This window comes from Sceloporus occidentalis, unplaced genomic scaffold, assembly GCF_023333645.1.
Source record: "Sceloporus occidentalis isolate IW3139 unplaced genomic scaffold, rSceOcc1.0.p SCAF_6, whole genome shotgun sequence".
NCBI lineage: Eukaryota > Metazoa > Chordata > Lepidosauria > Squamata > Phrynosomatidae > Sceloporus > Sceloporus occidentalis.
This window is the reverse complement of record NW_028316986.1, coordinates 84,069,831-84,088,354: the sequence shown is the minus strand read 5'-3', so window position 1 is coordinate 84,088,354 and position 18,524 is coordinate 84,069,831. Positions and strand designations below refer to the sequence as shown.

The 18,524-nt window shown below is 38.2% G+C and overlaps 1 protein-coding gene across 1 annotated transcript in view; it reads left to right on the top strand.

Annotated features, from left to right (window-relative positions):
- Positions 1-18,524, top strand: part of ADGB (androglobin) — a 100,459-nt gene that overhangs the window by 70,858 nt on the left and 11,077 nt on the right. Inside the window, exons 24-29 of the mRNA XM_089530233.1 lie at positions 3,165-3,299; positions 4,247-4,400; positions 6,606-6,793; positions 8,337-8,521; positions 10,941-11,134; positions 15,135-15,246. Of these exons, the coding sequence (XP_089386359.1) occupies positions 3,165-3,299; positions 4,247-4,400; positions 6,606-6,793; positions 8,337-8,521; positions 10,941-11,134; positions 15,135-15,246 (968 nt within the window). The remainder of the gene's footprint in view (positions 1-3,164; positions 3,300-4,246; positions 4,401-6,605; positions 6,794-8,336; positions 8,522-10,940; positions 11,135-15,134; positions 15,247-18,524) is intronic.

Below are 18,524 nucleotides of genomic sequence, written 5' to 3'. Positions count from 1 at the left end.
ATTATATCAGTTATAAACTGGACCTTTTTTCTTGTTTTAATCAAAATTTACTTTATATAAATCTATCTGCCCAGTTCTGAATGTTGTATTACATCTGGTTCTCAAATAACTGGATGATGTATGTGCCTATTGACAAACAGATCCACATACAGTATATATTCAGTTCACTTCCACAGTTCTAAAGAGACCAGGGTATTGATTCAAATAAATGAGCCTTGGGAGAGATTAATTCAACAATGAATTCAGAAACTGGACTGTGGTCTGATTTGGTTGAGCTAATCCATTCCCAACAGTGTTAATTGTGGTACATTGATTTGGAGAAAGTAGCTTAGCAGATAATAGTATTGGTAACTTTACTTGTGTCCATGGACAAAGCTTAATGATTCAAATGGTCTATACTGGTACTTACTTTGAACATCTATGACACTTCAGAGTCAAACAAAATAGGATGAGGAAAATGCATGAATGTATCTGCTAACTATTTTTCTTGTAAGAACAGCTATATCAAAAATTGGATTTGGATCACACATCTCATCCAAATCCAGTGTCCATGCTGGCTGGGGCATTCTAGGATTTGTCCAGAAGAATAGCTTTTGCAAGTTCTATTGTCTCCTCTGGAGAATTACTACCAGTAGTAGACAGAATACATACAGGCATAGCCTTCCACAAACTGTTGCTCTCCATAGATGATAACAGCTGGGGATGTGTGAACTGGCTTAGACCAAAGCACAAGAAGAATCAGTTGAAAACTGTGCTCGTTGTTGTTGTTGTTTAAACACGTCTTTGACAACCTTATGTGCCTACACACACACATGCACACATATAAGGGGCTCTGGTGGTGCAAAGGAGCCCTGGTGACACAAAGGAGCCCTGGTGGTGCAGTGGTTAAATGCCTGTACTGCAGCCACTCACTCACAAGCCATAAGGTTGCGAGTTCAATACCAGCAAAAGGGCTCAAGCTCGACTCAGGCTTGCATCCTTCCGAGGTCGCTAAAATGAGTACCCAGATTGCTGGAGGCAATTAGCTTACACTTTGTAAAAGCGCTTAGGGAGTGCTTAAGTGCACTGATAAGTGGTATAGAAATGTACTTGCTATTGCTATATAATATAACCAACAAAAATCATGGAGAAAATGTTATAAATAATCAATAACAACTGTTTCAAATATTCAAAGAAAGTTTTGTGGGTTTTTTTTAAAAAAAAAACTCTATGTGAAAGTCATAGTCTCTGAACATCAATATCAATAATTTGGATGAAAGAGGAGGCGGAATGTTCATGAGATCGACAGAGGATACCATGCTAGGAAGTGTAGGCTTTAAAATAACCATAAGAAAATGGAGTATTTTGCCAAAATGAACAAAATTAATTTCAGCAAGGATAAATGTTACGTTCTGTATCTAGGCAAGGTACACAAATATAAGGCAGGTGAGAGCTGCATTGTGTGTGAAAAATATCTATGACTGTTAGTAGATCAAGGGCTAAATGGGATGTAGCACCAAAAAGGCTAGTGCTGTTCTAGGTAGCTTCAACAGAGTGCAAGGACCAAATCACTAGAAGTTCCATTCTATTCTGTTTTGGTCAGACATCTGGAGTACTGTGTCCAGTTCTGGGCACCTGAATTTAAAATTATCAAAAAATGGGCATGTGTCCAAAATGAAGTTCTTTGAGGAATATGTTTAGCGTGGAGAAAACTGACAGGAGATATAATATATATCTTTCAAATGTTTAAATATTTGAAAGTGTGTCAAAAGTGGAACAAATTCGTTTTCTGTTCCTCTAGAGTAGAATCTGAACCAATGGGTTCAAATTACAAGAAAGGAGATTTTTGCTAAACATAACAAAGTAGTTCCTGGTGGTTAAGAGCTGTTTGGCAAGGGAACTGCTATAATAATAATAATAATAATAATAATAATAATAATAATAATAATAATAATAATAATAGCTTTAGCTGTCCTTCATTTGATATTTTAGAATATCAGCCTGTCCAAGGTGCTTTAGCTGTGGATTTCCTGCATCAGCAGGGGATAATATCCATCCGTACAGTTCTATCATTCTATGACCTCTCCACACATGTCACAGATCTGATTTAGTTGGGGGGAAATGTATCAGAAAATAAATTCTCCCAGGTCATGTCTAGGTCTACTTTAGTCATGTGTAAAGCAGCAGTTCTGTTTTAAAGACAGAAAAAAGAAGGAAAGCTTGGGTGGGTTGAACAATACCACCTGCAGTTTTAGCCAGTCTCCCCTCAGTCAAACAGTGTTGCTTCTGCTATCAAAGTCTAACTGAAAAGCAGCATCAGAGCACAACTGTAGAGAAGTAAGCAACAGATCAGAAAACAATTTGACATCCCTCACTCTTTGGATGTATATCTTCATGTTCTTCAACTTGACCGGAAAGAACAAATAATTCCTACAAAATTCTCCCTGCTGGATGAGACCAGAAAGATCTGCTTAGTTCCCAATCACTGTTCATGGTTCTGGAAGATTAGTAAAGAAATACCCCCTTTTTCCTATGCAAAAACACATTTTATGTGCAGAAAACATGCTTCCTGCATAGAACATGGTTTTTCTGTGTAGCAAACAAATTTGTGCAAAAATACATGTAGTTGTTCTCTGCAGAAAACATATTTCTGTACAGAAAAACACAGACAAATACTTCAGGAAATGCCAAGAATCTCACAGTAGCCCCATGGCTGCCTCTGTTCTTCCTGGTGTTTTTTTAATGAGGCTCAGGAAATTATTTTCTGGACCGAGAAGCAAATATCAAATGAATATTCTTTCCATCCCTACTTTACTTGCACATCGCTTTTGCTCTTAAAACTGGATCTTTTCCTCTGATACATATCTGTCTGTCACAAATAGTTTGTCCTTTAGTGAGGAAGATGCTTTTCCATAATACACTGTATATATTTTCTTTATGTAGGAAGTGTTCTAAACTGCCATCTTGGCTCTAATAACTCTAAAAAATATATTTTAATAAATATATATTCTTAGTTATTATCTGCATCCTTCTAGGATCCAGAACAAACCTATGAGCAATGCTGTTTGTTTACTTGAAACCCACCTGTATATATTTTCCTTATATACACTGAAACTAGCCTGAACCATGTAGTACTGAAAATTGTATTAATAGATATTTTCAAACTTGCTTATTGTCTTTCACAGAGATATATTTAAAAGTAAATGCAAATCAATAGAAAAATATCATTGCTATGAAGATGAATGGACTAAGACATCTTTTGCTGATTATACTGTTACGTATGGGGACCAGCCCCCAAATTTTTGGTTTGTGGTCTTCAGGTGAATTTTTTTATTGTTCAGTCACATATGAACTCTATATAATCACAAGTAAACTTAATTTTACAGTTCATTCTTTTTATATGCTGAAATTCACATACTGAATTAAAGTTCCTGTTGCATTTACTCTATATTTGTTGATTTGAGACAGGTCATCTTTTCATGTTCCTCCTCTATAGTGAAAAATACATGTGCCTCCTTTTCTAGTTCTTTAAAATCTTTTTATAGCTTGCTATTTTTTGATTCCCTTTGCTCCACTCAAACAAGGAATCATGAATCCTTCTGACAGATTCTTTCAGTCCTTTTTAAAAAATCTATCTTTCCTGAATCTATACTAAATTACCAGATTCACACCTCTCTGACTACTCTGCACATAAGATCTTTGCTAATTGTTATTCATTGGGTTTCCAAGATCTCTGGATGTTCCAATGCATTCTTGAGTTATTTAAACTAGGTCTTGAAATGGTACTTTTGAAAAAGTTATTTGTTACTCTGCAGATGTTATTTTTAAAGAGGGAACATGATATTGTGGCTTGTTACTCATTATTTCAAGAATATTGTACTACTGTATTTACTTTTTAAATTAAAAATACTGTGGACATATAATTTAAAATGCCTCTAAATCTTGCAAATGACCCTAAAAAGCAGTGGTTAGGACTAATGAATAAATTTTGCTCACTACATAGCATTAAAAGTGTTGTTCCCTCATTATCCCAAAAATTAACACACTACAGTTAACACCATTATTTGTAATACATTCTTTCAAAGCTGTGATTTAAAAGTCAAAATGTTTGTGTTAATCTGTACATTTGAGATAAAATGCACCTTTAATATTTATTTTGAGAAAACTTTTTCAGATTTATGGGTATCATGTGCTAAATTGACATAGATCAGAAAAATAATCTCTGGTCTAATAGAGCCCCCCCCCCCCCCCCCCCATTTTTTCTTAGGGAAGTATTTTATGTTCCTGAAGATATGTTCATAGTGCCAAAAATTTATTCAGCCATACCTACCTGTGTACTGCATGTTGTAGACAATGACACATTGGTGGAAATACCTAGAATCTTTCTCAGAGTTGCACCACATCTTTATACAAAGAATAAGGTAAGAATCACCAGTAGTTCAGCATCTTAACTGCAATGAAGAGTAACCAAAACTAATAGGGCATCTTCATAATAGATGTAAACCTGAAATGTGGAACATAGGCCTGTTACAGACTGCCAAAATAAAGCTGCTTCGGGTCTCTTTGGAGGTATGCTATTTAAATGATGCATGGGTCCTAAGAGTCCGGAGGTCGCACCAAAGCCACACTCCATTCCTAAGCACTGGAGTGCAGCTTTGGTGCAACTTCCGGATTCTTAGGACCCATGCATCATTTAAATAGCATATCTCCAAAGAGACCCGAAGCAGCTTTATTTTGGCAGTCTGTAACAGGCCATAGAGTCTAAATCAAATTGCCATTCCCAAATAGAATAGACCGACTGAGCCTGTGAGAACTTGATAAGTCACCATTCAGGCAAGCGCCACAGAATCAGTGAGTTGACACTACTTGGATCTTGCAGTTAATTTAATGTTAACTTGAATGATACTGATATTACATATATATGGTATTGTTCTGGAATTATAGGAGGTTTCAAGATTGCTACAGAATGTTAGTAACAGAATTTACTTTGTGGAACATGGGGTAAAACACATAGGCCAGATAAAAAGGTTTCAAACCACTTTGAAGGCAGGACGTAGATTGTGCACAGTGGGTGGAAATTGGATTGAAGCCATGCTCCAGGGCTAAAAATTGGAGCAAAAACAACCTGGGATATTCAGACTTAGCCGGGAAAATGCGCACCTTCAACCCTGCATATAAATGCCCTGACACCAGAGCGGTTCTGAAGGAGCGATTCATCCTAACCCTAACCCTAAATCTGCATATAAATGCACTGGTGCAGATGCGCATCTAAAAAGGACAGAGCTGCCATACCTAAGCAGTCCAGATGGCAATGCAAAAAAGTGAAAGTGTGACATCTCCAGTGGATGTAATTACAACATACACAAACCAGACAGTCCAAGAGGGGGCATAGGGTGAAGGGGGTGGGTGAAGAGGGTATGGGGGGTTCCACTGTGGTTTGCCAATGCTTTACTGAGCACACTAATGTTCCAGTGCCTTGTACCAGTGGATGATTTCAGGTGCAACTTTGTGGCCATTCAAAGGGGTGGCTGTCCAATGGGATACTATCTAGGCAGCAGAAAGTCACTGGCAGTGTGTTTGTGCAATGGTGCTCATGGATATTGGGGAGGCAACAAAAAGTACCCAGTGGCATGGCTTGATGCTGCACTGTGCGGTTGGGCTGTGTGCATTCGGGCCACCTTGGGAGCAGCCACTGTGAACAGCGCGGTTTCAAACTGCTTTCAGAAAAAGCAGGTTTGAGCCACTTTTTCCTGCCCATCGCTTCCACCCCCATGTTTCCTAAACTGGATATTATATGGCTTCATGAATGGGATTCTTTTTAACCATATTTACCTATTTTCAGACCTTTGTTATGCATACAGTGCCTTGGCAACAGTTTTTGCATCTACGGATTCAACGAACCAAACAAACAGCTTCATTTATATGCTGCTTCATACTGAATTAACAGTGTCTAAGCGGTTTACAACTATAAGCTAATTGTCCCCAACAATCTGGCTACTCATTTTAGCGACCTTGGAAGGATGCAAGCCTGAGTCAAGCTTGAGCCCTTTTGCTGGTATTGAACTCGCCACCTTATGGTTTTGAGTGAGTGGCTGCAGTAAAGGCATTTAACCACTGCGCCACCATCCATGGTTTCAAAATATTTTTTTAAAAAATTATAAAAAGCAAACCTTGATTTTGTCATTTTATATAAGGAACACCATTTTACTACCCCATTGTATATAATGTGACTTGAATATCCATGGGTTTTGATATTTGCTGGGTTCCTTGACCCAAACCCAGCAGATTCCAATGACCCACTGTATAATATTTTTCTCTGTTAATACAGTCAGCCTCCCCATAGGCAGGCTTGCCTTCTGTGGCTTTGAGCTTACACGGAAGGAAAGCACCGGAAGAAATAATGGGGCATATACCCGCACCACATGCCGCCATGAGCATGCACCCCATTATTTTCTATGGGGCTTGAGCATATGCTCTTTTCCTCATACATGGGGGGGGGGGTTCCAGAACCGATTCCCCGCATATGGGGAGGGCGGACTGTGTATATATCCATGTATTTTGTATATAAACTATCATTTTTAGATGGGTTCTTTTCTTTTTTTACAAAATTGACTATTTTATTACAGAAAGGATATACATTTATGGCCGAAATTCAAACTGGTGAATCACCTGTGATGGCAGGAAAGTGGAGGCTTCGTCTTATAGGTTCCTGCACTCCCCTTCCTGTTCTGTCTCGTGATATTGTAAACAATTTGTATTCTATTAAAGAAGTTAAGGACTATTATGTACCAAATGAGAAGCATATAATATTCAGGTAAAATTGGGGAATTGCATAGGATATTTGCATATATGTGGGTTTTTTGAGTGTGCACATTTGTATGTGTTATTTTAGCCATGTAATATGTTGATGCATTGGTGATAAATAATGTATTTTTGTTTTGGTCCAGGGGGTAAAAAAGGACCCTATGAAAAATACTAGGAAATAATGCTAGGAAAAGATCCCTAGCAAATACAGTGAAACTTCTTCCTGTTACACTGGAAAGCAATTAAACAAACTGAATATCACTTAAATGACAAATAATTTGCAATTAAGATGAAGCTGTAATTTGCTAGCACTCCTGAATATATCTATGATGTATAATGTGAACTGTTTTTTAAAAAAATAAGAGTAAACATAACCTATCATATTTTCAGTAATGGTTATACAAGTACACAGTAAATTAATCTTAACATTGCATATGGGCCTTAGGGCCTGTAGAGACTGGCAGAAAGCACTGGCCAGTTGGCAGAGTCAGGGCTCAGTGTCCTGATGATGCTTGCCATACTTCCGCCCCATGGCGCCATTTTGGTATGCACTGGCTCACACAGCGCACACCATCATGACGCACTTCTGGTGCTGAGTCCAAATGATGCAGCACCAAAGGGGCATCATGAAGCTGCACTACCGCAGTTGTGGCACCCCTTTGAGGGTGCAAAAAGGACCCACTTTTTGTGGCTCCTTTTTGCGCTCTTCAGAGGCTGGATCAGGGACATGATGTGAGGTTGCCATGGCCTGATCCAGCCAGGAAAGTTGTGGCTGCATGCCACCCCTTAGGGCAGTAGTTCCCAACCTTCCTAATGCCGCAACCCTTTAATACAGTTCCTCATGTTGTGGTGACCCAAACCCATGAAATTATTTTTGTTGCTACTTCATAACTGTAATTAAACAGGTGTTTTCCAATGGTCTTAGGCAACCCCCATGAAAGGGTCATTCGACCCCCAAAGGGGTCCCGACCCACAGGTTGGGAACCACTGCCTTAGGGGCAGTCTGGAGAGCCCCTTCGTTTCTGAAATCTATGTGACTAAAAAGCAAGTACAAGCCGGACCACCAATTGACCAGAAATGCTAAGAGGTTCTCCGAAGCTATTCCAATTCACTTGGAATCGCTTTCCTCCTTTTTTTGCTTGGAATTATGGATTAAATTAGGAGTTGTGATAATAGTCAGGAAATATTTAAAGAGACTGAAACTGGCATGAAAATTTTAATATTAACGTAAGCAAAAGTGTCCCAAAACATAGTGAGAATGTTTGTTCAGGATAATTAACAATGCACCTGTGTATGCAAACAAAAGGATTAGAAAAGGGTTGTTTCAAATTATTCTCTTTTTTCATATTTGATTTTCCCCATTAGTTCATTAGCTTTGCAATGAACAGTTAACTTTGATTGTATATGGTAACTTGCATTCAGAACACACTGAGGCAAGATTAAGTAAATCTACAATTCCCAATAACAATGCTTTTAATAACTGCATTCTTTTGACTTGCTGAATATAATGATATCTGGCACAATTAATTATTAGTCTTGATATTTTTCTTCAGGTATGCAGTAAAAGTCACCATACCACTTATTGCTACTGTCCAGGTACAGACCTCTAAATCAGATACAATAATTAAACTACAGGTTCTGGATTCTGAGGAAGAAATGGTGAATTCTGTTGGAAAGGGCCATGTTGTTATTCCAGCATTTAATTTCATATCTTCTGAAAGGCCTTCAAGCAGCTTCTGTAAGCATCATATATTGTATGCTGGGTTATGACTGTTTCATACAAAGGAACATAAACCCGTGCAATAGATTTGAATGTGTACCTGTACCTCCATTTTGTGCTAAGTACTTGTCTAAATGTTAGTACTTTATCAGGCTCACAGCTAAAAACTGCAGGAATCAGGTTTGTATGTGATGTTAGTAAAATCTAGAATCATTTTTCTACATATTAAACCAAGTAGTGGAATATAGAAAACTGATTCTAGACATTACTAACATCACATGCAAACCTGATTACTGCAGTTTTTAGCTGTGAGCCAATGCTAAAAACACACACAAATCAGGGCATGGAGAAACATGGGTGCTTTTCATCCAGTCTGGCTCACCCCTGTGGGATGCTGAGATCAACCACATAGAGACTTGTCACTTCTTTCTTCAACCTTCTGTTTTTCTCACAAACTATCATGATGGGTTGTGGTGCTGGAGTAGGAAGAAAAAATCACAAAAATCACCTACTTCCCTTTCACACTGGCCAAAGTTTCCCAAGCTGAATTCTGCTCATGGGGTGTTCTCTCAACTTAGAGATCAGTATGGATCCAATCAATGACACTGAGTTCTGTCAAAAATAAATGATAATTTATACACAGAATTATACACAGGCACTAAATACCTTGCAAGACAATACTAGCTATCACACATATCTCTGCATAGTATGGGGTGGGGTACTATCAGTATGCTGATAATACCCAAATATATTTCTCTGTGCCTTCATATACAGCTTCAGCCAAGGATATTGTGTCTTTTCTGAATGAATGCCTGGAGGAGGTAATGGGCTGAATGAAGAAAAACAAATTGAAACTGAATCCATACAAGATAGAGGTGCTTACTGTAAAAGGTCCTAACCTGGGTTTGGAGGTGTGTCAACCAGCTCTGGATGGGGCTATATTCCCCCTGAAAGGCTGTGTTCATAGCTTGGAGGTGTTTCTGGATTCATCACTCCAAATGACAGCTCAGATAGATACGAAATTGATGGCTTACTATCAATTTCGGCTGTTATGCCAACTGTGCCCCTATCTAGAATTGAAGGGCCTAAAGATGGTAATGTTTGTTCTGGTAACCTCAAGGTTAGACTTCTACAGTATGCTGTACATTGGACTACCACAGTACCAAGTTCAGAAATTTCAGTTAGTTCAAAACACAGAAACCAAATTGATTAATGGGACATCCAGGAGTGATCACATTACACCAATATTAAAATCACACCACTAGCTGCCAGTTAGTTTCTGGGCAAGGCACAAAGTGTTGGTTATTGTCTTTAAAGCCCTACATGGTTTGGTTCCAGGTTACCTTTAGGATCACCTCCTCACATATAATCCGCCCCATATGCTCAGGTCTTCTGGTGGACATTTACTCCAGTCAGTGAGGACTAGGTTGGCAACTGTCAGCCGGAGGACTTTTTCTTCAGCAGCCCCTAGACTGTTTTGGAATGACCTGCCAGAATAGATTTGACAATATGCTGTCTGAATTTAAAAGAGCATTGAAGACTACTCTCTTCAGGCAGGCTTATCCAGATGATTTTTAAATTATGAATTTTAAATAACAAATTTTAGATACGGATTGTTTTAATATCAGTACATCTTAGGCGCTATACAGACGGGCCCTATGGGATGCCGTCGTGACATGCGAGGGGCGGCGCTTTCAGACGCCCCTCGCACGTGATGAGGGCATCAAAATGGCAGTACCCTGTGCACACAGCACCCTGTGCCTAGCGTCTGCACATCCCGGCATCATTGTGACACCGCGAGTGTGGTGCACTGCAGCATCATAATGGTGCCGCAAGAAGAACCTACTTTTTGCAGGTTCTTTTTGTTGTGCAAGGGAGCCACACGGTTTGTCCTCTGTGTCTCCCTCGTGCAACAAAACAAGGCACAGGCAGATCACCCTTTATGGGCGGTCTGTATCCTACCTTATTTGTCCTTTTAAAGTGATGTGTGTTCTAACCAATATGCTTTAACTGATGTTGTTATTTGTTAATTGTTGTTGTCCCACATCTTGATGCATGGGGAGAGCCGGGTGAGAAATAAATAAATACATAAATAACTATTATTATCATTTGGCTCATTGTCTTTTGCAAACTATAATATTTTATTTATCTCATCTATTGTGTATGTCTGTCTTCTAACTTCATCCCAAATGACCAATAAAAAGCACAAAACATTGAACTGTTACTTTGTTCAGAATTATTTGTCCCATCTGAAATTTGTCCAGCATTTCCACTTTGGAAAAGTTTATCATAGGATGCTATATAATTAGTCAGGTAGAAAGAATGATAAGAGAGAGAGGGAGATTGAGACAATTATATAAATATATTTAAAGTGTAAGTTCTTAAGCACTTGTATTCAAATTATTAAACACCAGTCTTTAAACTTTGTCTTCCACAGCAACAGCAAGTAAGGGTGGGGTGACCCCAAGCTCTCCCAAAAAGGAAGCTGAAATTGTAGTCCCTAAGAAAAAAGGTGCTGTAGCTACTCAGAAAAATATCAAATCTTCAGTGAAGACTTCACAAGAAGGTCCAGTTTCAACAGAAGAAGAAACGATAACTATACCTATTATTGATGAAAGTGTACCTCCTCAGGTGAGAGATTTTAAATTGGAAAAGGTCTGGGAAACAATAATAACAATTTTCTGCTAAGTTGTTTCATTCTACATAAACAACTCATCCTATAGAAGAAGGAGTGAAGATAGGAGGAAGGAACATCAGCAATCTAAGATATACAAACGACACTATAATGCTAGTGAAAAACCAATTTCCCTAATAAATATAGATTATAAAATTTCACAAAGATCCTGGCAGAAAGGCTAAAGAAAATACTGATTACAGTCTGCCCTCCCCATATGCAGGAGATCCATTCTGGACCCTGCCCCCCCCCCCCCCCCAATAGAAAGCCCCATAGAAAATGAGGCCCAAGCCCCATAGAAAATAATGGGGGGTGCTCATGGTGGCACACAGGGCATGCGGCGTGTGTTTGCGCCCCAGTATTTCTGCTGGGGCTTGCCTTCCGCATAAGCTCAAAGCCGCAGAAGGCAAGCCTGCCTATAGGGAGAGCTGATTGTACATTGATGAAGATCAAGCTGGGGGTTTGTTTGGTTTTTTTTTTTTTTTTTTTGGCCAAAAAGATACATAAAAAACAACATTAGAAATCTAGTTGATAGCATTGAATATCATGAGAAAAAAATAGACAAGAAAATAGTTATAATATTCCTTGACACCGAAAAGGCATTTGACAACCTAAACTGGAATTTTATGTTGGCCTATTTAAGATTTATTATGAAGCATGTTGCCTGGATTGGCTGAGAGAATGGCTACTATTGACAAATGAAAAACTCTTAGAACTAGAGGTGACAGGCAGTTACTTCAGCTGGCACACTTATCTAATTTATGATCAAGTTAAAACAAACTGAGAATTTGAGAACCATGTCCTAAGGAAGGCACTGTATAGAGTGTGGAACAAAAAATACCCCTATGGATCTTTCCAAGGGAAGCTTCTATTGAACGGAAAAAAATATCAGAAGGAAATTTGCTAAAATATGTGGATGTATTAAAAATGGACAACAAGCAGAGATTTAATATAGAGGCAAGAGAAGAAATAGAAAATGAAGGCAATGAAATACATTGGTTTTCATGCCAACAAATCAAGCGGTGATACAAAATGGATAGTAACATGGTACGATTTTCAACAAACCTAACCAAATTAGTTTGTTGAATTGCTCAAAGAAAATGATAAGATTATCTCTAAATTATATAAAGAATTACTTAAAATGGAAATGGAAAGTGAATTAGTAAAGAACTGCATGATCAAATGAGTTCAAGAGACTGGGGAGAATATGCAATTAAGGGATTGGGAGAAGAATTGGCAAAGAAGAATTAAATACACTCTATCAACAGATCTAAAAGAGAATTATTACAAGATTCAATTTAGATGGTATCTGACCCCTGAGAAATTAGGTAAAATTTATAAAAATTCGGAGGACAGATGTTGGAAGTATAAGCTAAAGGAACCATGTACTACATGTGGTGGACTTTTGAAAAAGCAAGAAAATACTGGACAGTGATTCACAATCTGATAATGGAGATCCTACAGATTAAAATGAAAAAAGATCCAAAAGTTTGCATTTAGACATGACAGAAGAAAAATATGAGAAAGAATTTGGGAAAATATTACATTACATGATTACAGCTGCCAGGATATTATATGCAAATAGATGGAAAGAGACAGAGATTCCAGATATATCAGAATGGAAGATGAAATTGTACAATTGCATGGAAAATGACAAACTAACATCACTACTTCTGGATGCTCCAAAAGAAAAAAAATGATAAGGATTGGGGTAGGATGTATAAATATTTGAACTCACAATAATTTGAGAGTGTAGTAAAGAAACAAGAAGAAGACTAGGAATGGGCAGGGCAGCTATGAAAGAACTAGACAAGCTCCTAAACTGTAAAGATATACAACTGAGCACTAATGTTAGAATTGTCCAATCCATTGTATTCCCAATCACTATGTATGGATGTGAGAGTTGGACAGTAAAGGAAGCAGATGGAAAGAAAATCAATTCATTTGAGACGTGGTACTGGAGAAGAAGAATTAGGATACTGTGGACAGCCAAAAAGACAAGCAAATGGATCCTTGGATGGATCAAGACTGGACTCTCCCTGGAAGTCAAGATGATCAAATTGAGGCTGCTGTACTTTGACCACATAATGAGAAGACATGGCTCACTAGAAAAAACAATAATGCTGGAAAGGTAGTGGATAACAGAAAGAGAGGAGGACAACATGCCAGATGGATAGACTTAAATAGGAAGGTTATGGGGCTGAATCTGCAGGACCTAAGCCAAGCAGTGGAGGATAGGGATTCTTGGAAATGTCTCATCCCCAGGGTCGCCATGAGTCGGGGTCAAGTCAAGAGCAGTTAACAACAAACAGCTTCTGTATTTGCACAGCAGAGAACATAAGTGCATGAACTCTCAATATCAACAAAGAAGTTTATCCTTCAAACCTGTTGTTGCACATACATTCTCTGGCTGCTGCAGAGAAGCAAACCACAGTCTTTTGCAGCATATCCTCTCATGCCAGTTACATTCCAGGAGCTGCAAGACCTTTACTTTCTACTGAATCTGTAGATTCCCTCTCTCCTCTGTATTTTTTCAACCATGTTTTGCAAGTTAGATTGCTTTTCAGGAATTTACAGTTTGAAACCTCTGCTGATGGACTGCAAAGCAGAGCCCTGGTTCAAGGAACACAAAAACATGAAGCCGTATGCAGGAGAAAGCACTATCTAACAACCATCAGCAGCCATTTATTGCATGTTGCTCTTCTATGAGATTTGTGCCCAAATATTTTTTCATAATGCAGTCAGCCCTCCACACCTGTGGGGCTTTGGGGTACAAGACCCTTGCTAATGTAAAAAAGCTGTGAATAAGGTGAGCCCCTCCCACCTCTCCTCCAATACCTAGTACAGCTGTCTCAGGCATGGGCAGAGCCAGGAGAGAGCTTTCGAATAACCAAACTTGCAAAGGTCAAGTTCATGAAAGTGGAGAAACCACTGTATCATGGGCCAGCATGGAGAACAGAGATTCAGCTCTCTACTGGGATCATAAAACTTACTGGATGTCCTTCAACTGATCTCTGTCTCTCTCCCAGCCTAACCTACCCTGCAGAGGATAACATGAGGAAGAAGAGAGCCATGAGTTCATTGGAGGATTAGTGAAATATAAATATAACCAATCAATATCAAAGGAACAAGCAAAAACATAAAATTTTAATCAAAAATATAAGGAACAGTTTACCAATAGACTTTTTTTACATCAAAAAGTAAATACATAATAAAAATGTTAATCAATATGTTATATGAAACAATGGCCCGGAACAGATAGGCCTTTGCAGCGCCCTCGTCATGTGCCAGGGTTGCCTGGTGGGCGGAGCGCCCACATGCCCGGCAACCCTCATACGTCATGGACGAGTTGCGACTGCGACGCATCCACCAGACGGGGCGCGTAACGGTAACATCGCAGTTGCACCTCTTCCAAACGGGGCGATGCAGCTGCAACGTCACCACACCGACTCTGGTGCTTTGTGGCATTGCAGCGGCGCCGCAAAAAGCAGCTGCTTCTGGGCGCTCCTTTTTGGCTCCGCAGCAGTGCCACAGAATTTGGTTGCTGCGGCGCTCCTGCGGAGCAAAGAGAGGCGCCGGGGAGGTGCCTCTTTTTGGCACTCTGTAATGTGCAATAATGATCAAACTGACTTAATCAAACCATTTAAAATTAAATAGGAGAAAGGAGAGAAATAAAATGCACTGTCTTCAAGGCAAAGGAAGGATCAGTTCAATCAGCAGATAGCTAAATTCCAACATAAGCATTAAGCCTAGTGGTGCCAATAAGGTTATTTCTTACAGACTGAGAACAAACAGATTCTTGAAACATCACTACTTTGCCATCTTTTTCATTCTTCCTTTCCTCTAACCATAGGAATCCAACTGAACTGTCATGGCTATGATTGTTAAAATCATGTTACTAATATAATAATGGCCTTTATTTATGAAATAATAATATATTCTATTTGGATTTTACAGCCTCACAAGTATATTATACAAGCTTCAGTGCTGCATAATAGTTGGCCACTTACTGAGAGTCAAATGGTATTTGTTCAAGCACTAAAAGAATTAGAAAAAAATGAAATCAAAGGTAAGTTAGTGTCTTACATGTTTAAAATGTGTTCTTTGTAAATTAATTGCATATAGAGAAACTTCCACTACAAGTTGAGTCTCTCTTATCCAAAATTTTTGGGATCAGAAGTGATTTGGATTTTGGAGTTTTTTTCAGATTTTGGTATATTTGCATATATGTAATCTTGGGAATGGGACCCAAGTCTAAACATTAAGTTTGTATACACCTTATACACTTAACCTGAAGGTAATTTTTTACAATAATTTTGTGTATGAAACAAATTTTGTGTACATCGAACCATCAAAAAGCAAAGGTGTTACTATCTCAACCACTCATTAAAATATTTGGATTTTGGAAAATTTCAGATTTTAGCTTATATTTAAGACCCTATTGGCTTTAATATTGGCATGGGCATGCACCCCATTCTTTCCCTCTCTGTTTGTCCTGCACTCATAAGCAAGGGATGTGAGTCTGAAGACCACGAGAACGGAGGGAGGATTCTATTTATATCGATAGGTGGCAGTGCAGTGGATGAGTCTGCTTGATTTATGACACTTCTTATCATTGTAACTGCTACAACACCTCAATGTTGCACTGAATTTCATTCTGGAAAATATTTGACTATGGGGAGAATCCTGGGGGATAGAGCTGTCAGGGGAAGAGTTCAACCCAAAACAGATGTTGATAAAGTTTATAAGTGATATTCTATAGGTGCTGTTCCACTTGCTGTTTTTAGGAGTCAAGACATTATTTGTTTTTAAAAAATTTTCATGGAAATCTGTCAGAGAGAAGCTGTCAAAAAAAGTTTAAAATATGCTAGATATAAACTCAGAATGATTTTTCATTTGGAGATAGTGCTAAAGTATTACCAAAACCTACTTGTCACTTGGCAGTTTCTAGAAACCTTTGTCATATGTGAAAATTGCTTCAGTTCTTCTGTAATATAAGACAGCAGTGCCATCTACAGTAGATTTGTATCCAGATTAACATGTTCAGGCAAAACATATTTAAAAGTGATATTTGCAATAGTTATTTTGGACAGTGTGAGGAGGATTTCATAGACAATTATCTTCACATCTTGGTCTGTAGCGTGGACTCTGCTACCCCTTAAAACAGCAGCAAAATTGTGTAAATTTTTTAAAAAGCCTTTTCAGTGAAAGCAAACTAAAATGGATGCTTCTGCTGCCTCTTCAAAATGGTAATTCCATTTCCCTTGCTATTGTTTAGATTTCATACCTAGCCACCTAAAACCAGTCAGAAATGCCCATCTTGCAGGCTTTGGGGAAGCTTTCTGTAAGGAATGAAGACCCCCCCCCCAAGCCACATCCTAGCTCTCTTTTTCTGTTATTGGTACTGGCTCAAGCTGCCACCAAGAAAAGCTGGTGCCCAATCTGATTTCTGGACGGTGCCCCTACATGGCCCTCCATATACATACCTAAGAGGGCCAAACAGCATTTTATTGCTATTTAGAAACAGCAGCAGCAGCAACAAGATAGAGCCTGGGCTATCCACTCACTGTGGAGTCGAAGGCTTTTATGGCCGGCATCCATAGTTTTTTGTGGGGTTTTTGGGCTATGTGGCCAAGTTCTGAGATTTCTTCCTGACATTTCGCCAGCATCAGATGCTGGCAAAACGTCAGGAAGAAAATTTGTTTAGAACATGACCACATAGCCCGAAAACCCCACAAAAAACCTATCCACTCATTGTTCATAAATTGATTTCTTTGTATCTGGCACTGCTTTGACTGGTTCCCACAAATCTTACAAGTACTGGATACAATATACACATAGATAGAGAGAAATAAGTTTGCAAAAAAGTATATTGTCAAGCATCTGCATGCTTCCTTTGCCTCCTGATATCTTGTTACTATTGTTGTGTGCCCTGATTCTCCCATGGTCCCTGGTAAAATGTAGCACCTCTATGCTTGGCTTTGTGCCTGTGCAGCAGCTGTTGCATGAGAAGAATGCAGGAAATCAAGATCAGAAAGGGAAACATCTTTATGCCATTAGTCTTATCATTACTTCTGCCTAAAATTTGTTTAAAAGAACCAGCAAAAACATGAATATCTGAAGACCCAAATAGAATTACATGTCTTCATTAATTTTTTAGCACCGATTACCCATAGAGAAGTTGCTAATGCACGCATTAATCTTCAGAATTTAATAATTCAATGTATATAATTTACAGTGCCAACATAATTTATCATGACAACATAATGATATAAAATTATATACAGTATCATATATGTAATCACATTGTTCCTTTGAATTATACCATCAATATTTATTTCACATAAATATTATCCCTATAGTTTTTTTTTCTTACTTTTAAATAACCACAACTGCTTTCATTTTAAAAATATTTCTTGGCTTTTAATCATTTTGTGTTTACTGCTTCTGACCTCAGGCATATTATTTAACCATATTTCCTTTGAAAATAATGAAAGTCATACTTCACTAGTTGCCATCTACCTATAACCTGAGATAAAGGATGTTTTTCATGAACAGTTACTGTAAATGAATACAAAAAAAAAAAAAATGTTAGCCAGAATCTTGTGTGGAGGTTGCCTCTTCATAAATGGACTTATGTAGGTAGAAATTAGAATTGGGCAGCTTCTTTATGTTTGTATCAAATAGAAGGCTGCTGTTATGTTCTGATGTAGTAGAACTGGCAATGGGACCATTGTGCAATGGGACTGATGCACAATGGGAATGATACACAACAGGTCCAATACAGATAGGGCATCCATGTACTTGTGTCAATGTCCCGATACACATCTTTGCAATTCACTAACAGGATTTCTTAGGACTTCTGCTATATAGCTAAAAATATGTAAAGTTACATAATAGAAGATTTTGGTCTTCATGCTTAGTTTAACTAACAAAGTGAATTATCACACATTTACTTTCTTGCTTAAATTTTGTTTTGTGGCTGTTTTATCTCCAGTATCACACAGTCTATCCTCAATGAACATAAAGAAATATGTAGAATTTAGATAGTGGTAAAGAGCCAACATCCACAATAAGCCACATTCATGAGTACTTACCCTCTGTCAATTTCAGATATATATATATATATATATATATATATATATATATATATATATAATCATATAATCTCTTCCACTGAAATCAGTAAAACTTAATGTGTATAACTTTGTCTATATTATCCTTTTCTGCATGTGGGTAGCTGCAGAAAATACTGCCAAAAGAGAAAAAGTGAAGAATATATTATGTACAATATAGTAATTCTGTGTTGGGATGTTGCTTTTGTGTTCAAAATGGAAAGTTCTTCTG